At 44.8% G+C, this 12,405-nt stretch overlaps 1 protein-coding gene across 4 annotated transcripts in view; it reads right to left on the reverse strand.

The window, feature by feature from the left end:
• Positions 1-12,405, reverse strand: part of PDLIM1 (PDZ and LIM domain 1) — an 84,271-nt gene that overhangs the window by 32,050 nt on the left and 39,816 nt on the right. For all 4 annotated transcript variants that reach the window (XM_043551384.1, XM_037903670.2, XM_043551383.1 and 1 more), the window contains one exon: positions 214-298. In XM_043551384.1, coding sequence (XP_043407319.1) covers positions 214-237 — 24 coding nt within the window. In that variant the 5' untranslated portion in view covers positions 238-298. The remainder of the gene's footprint in view (positions 1-213; positions 299-12,405) is intronic.

Consider the following 12,405-nt stretch of genomic DNA (forward strand, 5'->3'; position numbering starts at 1 on the left):
ATCAGCCTAGCCAGGGCTTTTGTGAAGCTGGGCCTTAAAAACCTAGCACTATCACAGCTAGTTTGCTCGCTCTTTTAAGATTTGAGGCCATTGTTCCCACTGAAATCAGCTGGAGCTAGAGGTGCTTAGCACTGCTGAGAATCAATTCATATGCCACTCTGGGACAGGGCACAGTGAGGAAACAACAAATAGCGCAAGCCCATTATTACTTACCTGGGGTTCAGAAGCCAGATTCATCTTGTATGGATTGGGCTTTCCCTCCTCTGTCACCAGAGGGGACCAGACTTTGGATTCTGTTCTGCAATACAGGAACGTTAATGATGGTTAATTTGATAGTTTTCTTCCCTGGGTTCAGTTATGGGGATTCAGTTAAATGTTTTTTAAACCATTCAGAAACAGGAATCTCCGCAACACCAGGGAAGGGCAAGGGCTGGAAAATATTCCACACAAAATACTGGAAAAGTCAACCTGCATGGGTGGATTGTGGTGGGGAGAAAGGAGGAAGAAAACTGCAGTGTACTGAAAACTGTTAAAATTACAAGCTCTCCCCTTAAAATCCTAAGGGGTTTCCTTGTCCTGCTTGCAGGCTAGGGGGCTCTGAAGGAAGCATGCAGTCTGTGTTCTCAGTCTGCAGAGATTCAGCACAGAATGAGGCATGCCTCTGTTTTAGCCAGGGAACAGCTTGCTTTGTCTCGCTCTGTTTTTGGCTACAGTATGTTTTTCTGGAGTCTTAGAAGTAAAGTAGTGATATATTGCAACCTTCCAGCTAGAGTACTTTATGTTTTTATTTCAATTCTCTGTGTATATGCCACATACATAACAAATTCAAGAACCATGCGCTGAATCCTGTATTAAGTGAATCCTGTATTAAGTGACCAACTCCAAAGACTGACAAAAAAAGGTTGCTTAATAGAGGTGGGCTGAGAACTTTCCTTTAAAACTGGAGGGGAGCCTATAAAAGACTAGATCTTATTGACTTGATACCAAAAATGTGTTTTTATATAAAAAACCCAAATATTTAAAACCCTTTGAAATATGGCATTTTAGCATAAGAACATGAAGTGTTACATAGAACTGTACAAAGAAAGAACTGCAGAAACTCCTGCACACAAAGTCTCCTGATTTGATCTCATGTTCTGTGGTATTTGGCATTTAAAAAAAAGAAAAAGAAAAACCAGCTCCTGGATTCAAGTGATTACACGAAGCTCCCAGCTTTCATTAAAATAAAAGGTAAGTTTCTAGCCCTCATGGTTGGGGAGAAAAGCTTGATAATGTGACACCACCACCCAAGGCAAATAAATACTCCAGATTGATTATGTTTTAAATTCATGGTTTTTGTGGGACTGACTCATGATTTCTGAGTGCTTGTGGTTGTGAAGCAGTTCTGCCAATCAGCTAGGAGATGGTGCTACTGTGCGTAGGAACAATTCTGGATAGCTGGAGTCGGGGGGGAGAGGTTAAACACTGTGAAATGGCTTGGGGACCTAGGTTAGGGTGATCCCTTATTAAGAGGGAGAGGGCTTACAACCACAGGCTCATTGTATAGAAGAGAGAAAGGCACCAGATGGAAGAGTTCTGATCCAGCTCTGAATGCGTTTGCGTCAGACCCATCCCTAGCTTGGTCATTACTGACCTAATGAGCTGGGGATGTGATGAAGAAGCATTTCTGCCAACAGAAGTTACTAGAATTTGCAACAACAATGGCCAGAAGTCATTCCAGCAAACGTTCCAGCAACGCGTGATAAACAGTAAGGGTACATCTACCCTGCAACAACAGACCATTGGCATGGCTGAGTTTAGCCCCAAGAGCCTGGGCCAGCCAGTGGGGCTAAAAATTGCAGTGTAGACATTTGTGGTCGGGCTGGGGGAAGCCCCAAGAGGGGGTTGGGTCTCAGAGCCTGGGCTCCAGCCCAAGCCCTAATGTCTACACTGCTATTTTTAGCCCCACAGCCTGGGCCCCGTGAGCCCAAGTCAGTTGACCCAGGCTCTGAGACTAGTGCCATGGTTTTTTTTGTTTTTTTTTTAAACAGATTTAATCATTTTATTAAGATAATGTTGAAATAAGCAACGGTACAGAGTTCAAGCATAGAAGTTTCTGGTTGTCAGGGGATAAGGTACAGATTATCAAGGGGTACAAAATGCGATTTAGGAGCTGGTGGAACAAGGATCACATAATAATCTGCAATCTCCCCGACTGGGGGGAAAGTTTAACCGGTCAGAGTACAGACATCGAGATATGGGGTAAGTTATCCACACAACGGCTATGTTCAGTATGCTGGGTACAGTGGGTGAATATGGGGGTGGGGATGGGTCTACCCTCATTGGTGGGGTTTAATGTTCAGTGGGATTACGTTTCCAGTTCATATGGTCCGGTGGGGAAGGCCTCTCAGTCCCTTTCCCACAGTGTGTGCACAAGGTCGTACCGGCTCCCTCCTCCTGGTGCTGTCGGTGGCCGGTGATGTGCTCGATGTAGATGTCCCTGGACCATCAGATGGTGTCCGAGACCATGAGGCGCCGCATGAGCCGTGCGTAGCGTTTACCGATCCCACAGCTCCGCAGCACACGCTCGTTGCAGGGGTCCCAAGCGCCCAGGGCTCCGACGATCAGGGCGTCCAGCTGCACCTCGTAGCCCTTCGCTCTCAGGGTGTCGGCCAGAGGGGCGTATTTTTCCAGTTTCCGAGCTCGGGCTTCTCGGAAGGCCGGGGACCTGTTCTCGAAGGGGACCGTGATGTCGACAAGGATGATCTTTTTCTGGGTTTCGTTGGTGACAACTACGTCGGGTCGCAGCGGGCTGTCGGTACCGGGGATGGCGCAGTTCACGGCGACCTCCCCCAGGCGCGGTGAAATGGCTTTCACCAGGCGGTTCTGGATGGCGTTGTGGCACAGCTGCCAGGCTCTGGAGTGGGGCTTGCAGCTGCACAGGATGTGGGGCAGGGTCTCGTTGGCGTAGCCGCACTTCCTGCAACGCTTGTCTCGGTTCCCGTGGCGGATGGCTCCATTGAGCGGGACGCAGTTGAGCCGGGCGCGGTGGATGAACCGCCAGTCGGCAAAGCGGGTGAAGCCGCCCCCGGCGAGGAAGTGGTTGCTGGCGTCCCACTTGCTGGTCAGTTCGAAGGCTTTTCCCTGGTCTGGCTTGCGCTTCAGGGCTTCTACGTACAGCGAGTGGGTGGCTGCCTTCAGGGTCCTCTCCAGCAGGCCCCTGGCGCTCGGGGTGACGATGGTGTTGCCCTCGGACCTGATCTGCGGCACCAGGACTCCCAGCTCCTGGCGCTCCTCGCACCACTCCCAGTGGCAGCCGATGCGCTTCCCCAGGCGGCGCGTGGCATTGCGGGCGCGGGACCACAGTGAAGCGATGTCGCCCCCATCTCGACCGAATTCGCCAGCCAGGGAGCCGCTCAGGAAGCTGGCGATGTCTTGGCTGGAGGGGGCTCTACCGATCCGCTTTTGTGTTACGTCATGGAGGGCTGTCGCTGCGATGCTCCTTACCATGGCGTCGGGACACGTCAGCAGGCGGAAGGCGTGGGTGATCACCGTGAATATTGCAGTGTAGACATACCCCAAGTGCTTGAAGGTGTGACCTTTATTCATGGGAGCAGTTCCTTGGACTTCAGTGTGATAACCCACATGAGTAAGGGCTGTCTGAGCCATTAGGAATAGCTGGGAGGCAGTACTATTCATGTGTTTTCTTCAGGCACATCTTGAATACACAAAAAGAAAAGGAGGACTTGTGGCACCTTAGAGACTAACCAATTTATTTGAGCCTGAGCTTTCGTGAGCTACAGCTCACTTCATGAAGTGAGCTGTAGCTCACGAAAGCTCAGGCTCAAATAAATTGGTTAGTCTCTAAGGTGCCACAAGTCCTCCTTTTCTTTTTGCGAATACAGACTAACACGGCTGTTACTCTGAAACTTGAATACACAGAGTATGTGTTATATCCCTATGCTGGCCTGCTTTAAATTCTGATCTTTTTGTATATAAAAAGAGTGTTACTGTTGAACAAACAGATGCCTCATGAGGGCTTATAAAATGATTTGTCAGACTCCATCCGTGGACAGAGTGAGAACTGCAAGGACCAAGCGCGCCCAGGGAGAAAGCCTGGAGAGTGGACCCAGCTATATGTATTTCCACTCACTAACTGTGGATTGACTGGACTATTTGCAAATTCCCCCAAAACAGCCTGCAGTGCAAATAAAGATTAGGAACACAGTAGCCCCTAAGTTTTAAAAGATCTTAAAACATAGATTAAAGACAAACTAATGATTATGGCTCAGGACATAGTCATCCACATTCCTGGGCCTGAGAGATCTTAAGCATGCCACTTGAATTCTCTGTGCCTCAGCCTTCCCATCTTAAAATGGCATATATTTAACTGCCCCATCGGGATGTTGTGAGGCTTATGTTTGTTAATGTTATATGTGGAATTCTTTTCTGAAAAATTTCCCCAATTTTTTAAAATTTAAAATTGTTGAAAACATTTTAAAAACATTTCTGTCAGTTCAAGAACTGGTTTAAAAAAGGGGGGAAATTGTGGCAATTTCACTGAGATTTTTCCAATTTTTACTCAAATTTGGAAATTCCACTTGGCTGATAAACCCTTCTGAAGCGTTTTAAAAGATGTGTCCTGTTCTGACAGGAACCATTTTGCATTTGCAGTGGCAAACTCTACCTTTTAGATACCTAATTGCCCAACCGCACCCCCAAATTAGATCCTTAAGTACTGAAATAGGAGGATTTACACATGCAATTAATATAGCGGTTGGGAACAAACCTCTTTAAAAATCAGGCCTTTAATCAGGGGTGCAAAACAGAAGAGGGTCACATTCACACAGGGCCACATTCATTGCAGAGGAAATACCATGGACTTACACAAGGGATGAATTTGGCCCATATCATTTAACAAGCTGCTTCCCATTGCCATTCAGTTTAAAAAAAAAAAACCTACACGCTCACCACTCTTTCTCCTCCCTTAGCGATGGAGAGCTCGCCTGGGTATAGCATTTGCCTCCTGTTAATATCTATTGTATACGGAACATTAAACATTAGAAATCCAATACACTGGAAATGCCTTGTGTGGAGAAGTAGAAAGTCAGTCGCACGTGCCAGTTTAGTGCAGTCTGCAACCTGCAATCCAGGGATAGAGAACCTCTTTCTACAAGGTAGGGTAGCTTAAAAAAAAAAAAAAAAGAGACATTGTTCCATTGCAAGGGTCCATCTGAAGCGCTAATACATCACCACCAGGCTTATCTGAGAGAGTTGGCTTTTAATGGGCGTTTCGGGCACCCAAAAAATACAGAATGAAGTTTGCTATACAGCCTGACCAAAATACAACCACCTCTGAGATGGAGGTTGGCAGTCAACCAGTGCACAGTGACTGGGGATGGAGAAGTTTTGGCCAGAAGACAGAACCCCCCCCCCCAAAGAAAGAAATAAGATCTTTAATGATAATATAGACCAGATGGGACCTCTGTTTTCATCTCACCTGAAAAACATAAATTGCATGGAATTAAAATAACCTACCCAGAATGGATGAAAATATGAATATGAACCCTAGCTGCAAATCTGTAGGTGTTTCAAATGATTCTTGGACCATTAAAGATATCCTTTGATACCAGTTATCACTGGTGCTAAATCCCAATAAGACTGGCCTCGTTCCAATACAGACTCCCTTCTCCAAACTCTCAGTAACAACGTGTTTTCCTGCATCAGTTTCAGACTGCCAAAATACGGGAGCATTAAGATGCTTTACAAGGCAGACAAAGTTCTCTTCAGCAGAGCTTGGCAAACATTTTTTGGCAAAGAGTCACTTCAACAAAAAGTTCATTTTTGAGGGCTCTGAAGCTTTGCAAATTTGGGTGGAATTTAACAAAATAGTTTTGGATTAATTTTTTTTTTTTAAGTTTTAGAAAAAAAGTCAAAACAGTTCATTTTGACCATTTCAGAACATTTTGTTTTCATTTTTTCATTTCAAAACAGTATTGCATTTTGAAATTTGGCCAAAGTAAAACAGACACAAACACATGCACACGCACACAAGGGTGAAAAACAAACAATCACCAAACTGAAATGAAAGACTTGGGGGAAACATTGTTTCAAGTCAACCCAAATGTTTCAAACAACTCGAAACAATTTTTCTTTATTTTGAGGGGAGTTTTTTTTTTGAGCTAACGAAAAGCTTTTAAAAAACCTATTCTCTTTAATTTTTTTCCAGTTTGGTCCCTAGACCAAATAATCTATTGTTCACTCAGCCCTAATCTTCAAGGCAGGCCATATATCAACATGAGACAAAATTCTCCCCTCTGAGTCAGCGGATCCAACTGACATTCCACTGCACCTACAACACACAGGACTTCTTGCTCCATGCAAGAGATGAGACAGCAGAGAGCCTAGCTCAGGTTCACAGACCACAGAAGTAACTTTGGCATTAAAGATGTAAACTACTTTACGCAACTATCAGATTTGCCTTCACATTAAAGAGAAAACATTTTGGTTTCCAAGTCTGCAACCATCCCAATTTGTCACTGGATATAAATATTAACAGCAAGGTCACCCCCAGCTTTACTTTCTATCCAAGTTAAAAGTTATCCAAACAAAAAGGTTAAATAGTCAACATTTTTATCCCCTTGTGGCCAGTGAGGATAAAGTTTCCCTTTGTCTTTGCAACAGCTGCTACAAAATTCTTCAGTCAATCACTCAGTGAGCAATTCACAGCACCAGATAAGGGGTGAAGAGGAGAGAATTTAGCACTAACAGGTTTTAAGGAGTGAATTCTTCTAACAGATTTAAGTGAAGGCCCTCTCCAGCTACACACTAGACAGTATATAAATAAAGTCTATGAAGTTGGATGACTGGTTAGATTAGTAATAGGCAACAAGAGCCTCTCACTAATAAGTAAAAACAACTAGGAGTCCTTGTGGCACCTTAGAGACTAACAAATTTATTTGGGCATAAGCTTTTGTGGGCTAGAACCCACTTCATCAGATGCATGGAGTGAAAAATTAAGTAGGCAGGTATAAATATACAGCACATGAAAAGAAGGGAGAGGGGCAGATTTACTTTCTCACTTCAAACCCTGGGCTGAAAGCAACCAAATAAAATCTCAAAGAAATAACCAAAGCGCTAACACAAGAAAGTTCCTGGCACAGTACAAGACTTAATACAGCTGTCCTGTCCCTTTCTGGGGTGGAAGCTGAGTGTGTGAGAAGACAGAAGATACCCTCCCTCTCAAACATTTTTAGAAGGGAGATTTAACAAGCTGTGAAAGGTGCTGGTTTGATGGCTAAGCACAGTCACCTTCAGGGCATGATGTAAGCCTGTTCAACCAGCATCATGGCAAAGTGTGAGCCCCAGGGTACAGATATGAGGCAGTAACTTTTGAGTCATTCATTGTATGGCTGACTCACTGTCATACATAGATGGTATTTAAATACTGGACCCAATCTGCAGCCAGCTAGGACTCCAGGGGCATCATGAGGCTGTGCAATATGGCTGGCTGGAATTTCGTGGAGGCAGTGGGGCAAGAACAGTCTTCTTTCTCTAAAAGCACAGGCCTTTACCACGTGACTTAAAAGGTACCACTCCATTAGCTGTTAGCAATCTAGAGCCTATAACAGAGTTGAGCTGATTCTATCCAGAAATTCACACACTTGCCATTCATTACAATACCCACATATTAAATACATCTGACTGTTCAGACTTTCATGGTTTTTCCACTGGTCAGCTAGACAGATCACTATTTTCACATGAAGGAAAGAGGCCATGAAACAGACTTGACTAGCAAATGGTTTTGACTGCAGCAATCATTAGTAAATTTCACACAGGAGTGCTGCCTAACACAGAGCAAGTCCCAGAAAGCAACAAAGAGCTCTTCCTGGGCTCCAGAGCTGCTTCTGAGGATTAGACAATTGGCATGCCCATATATAGACATGCACTAAGCATCAGTCTTTTCCCAGGGCCAAGAGAATTATTAGTAAGATGACAGGGCTGGAAAATTCCTGCTGGCAAGACAGCACAAGGCAAAGTTAAGTGAGTCAACAGAATTCACAGGGATCTGTTCTTGGAACACACATTCTACTCTATTAGGACATCACACAACCAGTCCTCACCAGTCCAAAGTGATCAGTGCCTCCGGTAGCAAGTGTATGGTTTAACCTGCATGACACAGAACAGTTAAATCTTTTTTTACCCCCCACCCTTCCTTCCCATAATACGTGACAGTGTTTGGGTTATTGCATTTTTCACTTTTGTTATAATATAACCTGGTAGGAGACCATTCTTCCCTGTGCTCTTGGCAGCTTAAGAGAACAAATGCACAGCCTCACTTCTTGGCATCAGTTCTGCTAGAGTAACAGACTGTTTTTCAAACTAAAAAGGTGTGATAAGAATGTACATGCAGGTATCAGAACCATGAAAGGGCAGCTAGAAAATTGATGAAGGAGATGGCGAGAGCAGGAAGAGAAGTTACATAGTTGTATTCCTTTCTACAAATATTGCCATACTATTGCAACCCACACATGCTTTCAACACTGTGGAGAGAGGATTACTCAGAGAAAAAAACATTTTTTGATAGAGGCATGCAAAACGTTGCCTTTTGGTTGCTCCTGGTTACATACCAGCATGGCACTATAGGTCAGAACTTCTTGTTTGCTCAGTCATATTGTGAGAGCCAAGGACATTACAATTAACACCAACTCGAGCTAGCCAGTGAAAAAAGCTTTTGTCTGGATCATCCAAATACATTTTATGTGTATCTATTCTAGAGCCACACAGAAAGCTTGTGTATTTGGCTTGGGTCAAATTCAAAAGGTGCAGCTGCACTGGAGCTAGAGGAGTTGAGTGATTAATTTGGCTGTATGAGAATTTGGCTGTTTTCCTTGGGTTTTCCCTTCCTTGCGTGTTCTGTCTGTTGGTCCTACTGAATCTTTTCCTATCAACAATGGCTCCCAACATACTCTGAGTTCCCAGTGTCCTAGTGGTGCTCTCCTATCTGCCACTTCTCTCCTGCTTCTCATACCCTTAAAGGAAAAATCGCATGCTCATTTTGATCATATACAGCTGGGAAAAGATATTTTGCTTTGCTCAAGAATCCCAATTTAAAAAAAGAAGGAGCACAAACCCTAATTAAAACAGGACAAGAGTTCAGATCAAAGAGTCCAGTGCCAGAGCCAAAACTTCAGCTCTCCAAAGGACAGAGTGGGTGCAAAACCCTGGTTGTGAAACTCCTGAACTTGGTAATAAGAATTTGGGTAGAGAATCTAAACTTTCCCTAAGAAGTCTGGAAAGGGTCTTTGGTTCAAGCTCTGAATCCTGATCTGAAAACAGATTTGATCCAGGATTTTGGTTTTGGGGTCGTTCTCTTTAATCAATAAAGGGCAGCACCTCTGGATACTGAAATAAATATGGAGCCAGAGGAGGAATTTGGGGATGGAGGCAATGAGGACTGCACTTGCTTATATGTGTAGTAAGATGGAACAGTCTTGAGTCTGCTGGAGTATGCCAGCTCCTATAGATCAGGGATTTTGTTTTCTTTGTTTTTGACTATGAAAGGAGCATGAGACATGGAGATGGATCGTCCACCACTGAAGACAATGGGAGCTTTAGCAGTGACTTAGAAGAGAACTTTACTTTTATACTTGGGAACTGCTTTTTAAAATCCCCTCCCGCCTGAACTGGACAAAAGTACAGTGAATGAGTGAAATGAAATGCTAACGGGCATAAACTCTCTGCTAGTCACACTAATCTAAGTAGGAATTCAGCATGTGTGTCAACATTCTAGAGCTACCACACTCAAATGGCAGAAAACAGAACCCTCCAAAGGGTGTTGTCATGTCAATGAGCAAAACAGCAGGCAGTGCATTCAGAAGAGCACACTCAGCAGACCAAATTCATGCTTAGTCTTAACTCCTCAGAAGTTAGTGGACATCCATCAGAGCTGAATTTTCCCCATTGGATGAGAGAACAAAACATGCATGTTTTCTTTAGTCAGTAATTTCATCCACTCCCACAAGCTGTTATCCTGCCTACAATCTGATCTGAAATATTTTTGAACTATTACCATCATTAAGGAAAATACCGAAACAGGAAACATCGGAATGCTGTTGATATTCATAATCAAGTACAGAGCACAAACAGCATTTCCTTTACCAGAACCGCTCGTGTCCATCCAACTCTCTACGCTGACACTATTTTTAAACAGTCAGAGGCACATGCAAGTCTAGGGGAAATACAGCCACACAACTCCCATTAAAATAAGTTGGTTGCATGGGTAACCAGAGACACACGCTCATTTGTAAGGTTAGGAATAAACTTCCATGATACCTTCATGGCTTTTGGAAGCTTATTAATATCATGAAGATCATGAATCAGTGTTTCATTCCGCTCTCCACTTCATAAAATGGAGATCCTCACCTACCTAGTGATGTATGCAGTTCCCCTTACCATAGTATCTGAGTACTTAGCTCTGTAAATTGGATTCAAATCCATGATCTGGATTCAAACCCACAATTGTAAAATCACAAACTAGAACACAATTGTATCACTACTAACACTGGACCTAAACCACGGGGCAGTTTCTCCTCCTAATCTTGGGTTCTCAGAATGTTTTGTAGACCTCATGAACCACACCGGGCTCCAGATCATCATCATTTTAAAATTATTTATGTCCAAAAATTAAGATTCCTAGATTTTATGCTCTCACAAGGTGCATGTGTTACTGCTCTTGGTACATGGAGAATATGAAGATGCAGCTTAGCACATTGGCCCTCGCCCTTGCCCTGGACCTGCACCTTCTTCCAGCCTCACACGATGTATTGTATTGTAGCTTAAGTCCTCAAAGACAATCTCAAAAAAGATAGATCACATCAACCTCAAAGCAACTCATTTACATATAACAGAAATGGTACGAAATGAAGTACTCAGGGCTAAATCCTGAATTTTTACATGTAACATGGCCACCTGACTACTAGGAACTAGACAAATGAGCCTCATTTCATATAGGCCACCAAATAGTTACATGGTTTGCTACCTCTGATATGAGCTGGTGACTCAGAGGTGAAAAGCTCTATGCTCCATTAACAAAAGGAGCCACCCAGGTTGAGATTATTTTTTTGGTCACCACTCGTCTCCTTCCTGCAGTTCTCCTTGCCAGCAGTTCTCAACTGGAGCCCGGTGGGGCAACAGTCCAGTGACCCATAGGACGAAAGCCCCTCCCCCTGTGGCTGAAGCCAGGAGCCTCACCTCACCTTTCTGCCCCCACCGAGCCCCGGAATTTTTATAGCCTGTTTAGAGGAGTGGGGGGGGGGGGGGGGGGCGGCTAAAAGAAAAACATGGAAAACCCCTGGTCTACACCATGTTCCATCGGATATCTGAGAATGTGGAAAAAGAAGCAGAAAACAGTTTCCTACCTCTCACAACTGTTGTTCTTCGAGATGTGTTGCTCATGTCCCTTCCATGTCAGGGGTGCATGCTTGCCACATGCACCAGAACCAGAAGCTTTTCCCCCAGTGGTATCCCATAGGGCTGGCTCTGGCGCCGTCTGGAATCATGCGTGTATGTGCTGGTATAAGGGATGCCACTGGCTCACACCTTTCAGTTCCTTCTTGCCGGAACTCCAACAGAGGGGAAGGAGGGTGGGTCGTGGAATGGACATGAGCAACAGATCTCAAAGAGCAACAGTTACAAGAGGTAGGGAACCGTTTTTCTTCTTCTTCGGGTGCTTGCTCATGTCCATTCCATGTCAGGTGACTCAAAAGCAGTGCCGCTGGAGGTGAGCAGGAGTTTATGGACGCGTCGATTGTAATACCACTCTGTCGAAGCCAGCATCGTCTTGGGCCTGCTGAGTGATGGCACAGTGGGTCATGAAGATATGGGAAGACAACAATGTCGCGGCCCTGCAGAAGTCCTGGATTGGGATGCGTGCCAGGAAAGCTGATGATGATGCCTGTGCTCTTGTTGAACGAGCAGTCACTATCAGTGGAGAAACAGCTTTTGCCTGCTCGTAGCAGGTGTGGATGTAGCCGGTTATCCAGGGCGAAATTCTTTGAGAGGACACCTGGGACTCCCTTCATCCTGTCAGCCACTGCAATGAAAAGCTTAGTAGACCTGTGGAAGGGTTTGGTTCGCTCAAGGTAGAAGGCCAGGGCATGTCTGATGTCGAGAGTATGCAGACGCCGCTCCTTGTTGGAACTGTGCGGCTTTGGAAAGAACACTGGTGGGAGGGATAGCTCAGTGGCTTGAGCATTGGCCTGCTAAACCCAGGGTTGTGAGTTCAATCCTTGAGGGGGCCATTTAGGGATCAGGGGCAAAAATTGGGGATTGGTCCTGCTTTGAGCAGGGGGGTTGGACTAGATGATCTCCTGAGGTCCGTTCCAACCCTGATATTCTATGATTCTAAGATAACTTGATTGACAT

The sequence above is a fragment of the Chelonia mydas genome, chromosome 7 (genome assembly GCF_015237465.2).
Source record: "Chelonia mydas isolate rCheMyd1 chromosome 7, rCheMyd1.pri.v2, whole genome shotgun sequence".
Classification (NCBI taxonomy): Eukaryota; Metazoa; Chordata; order Testudines; family Cheloniidae; genus Chelonia; species Chelonia mydas.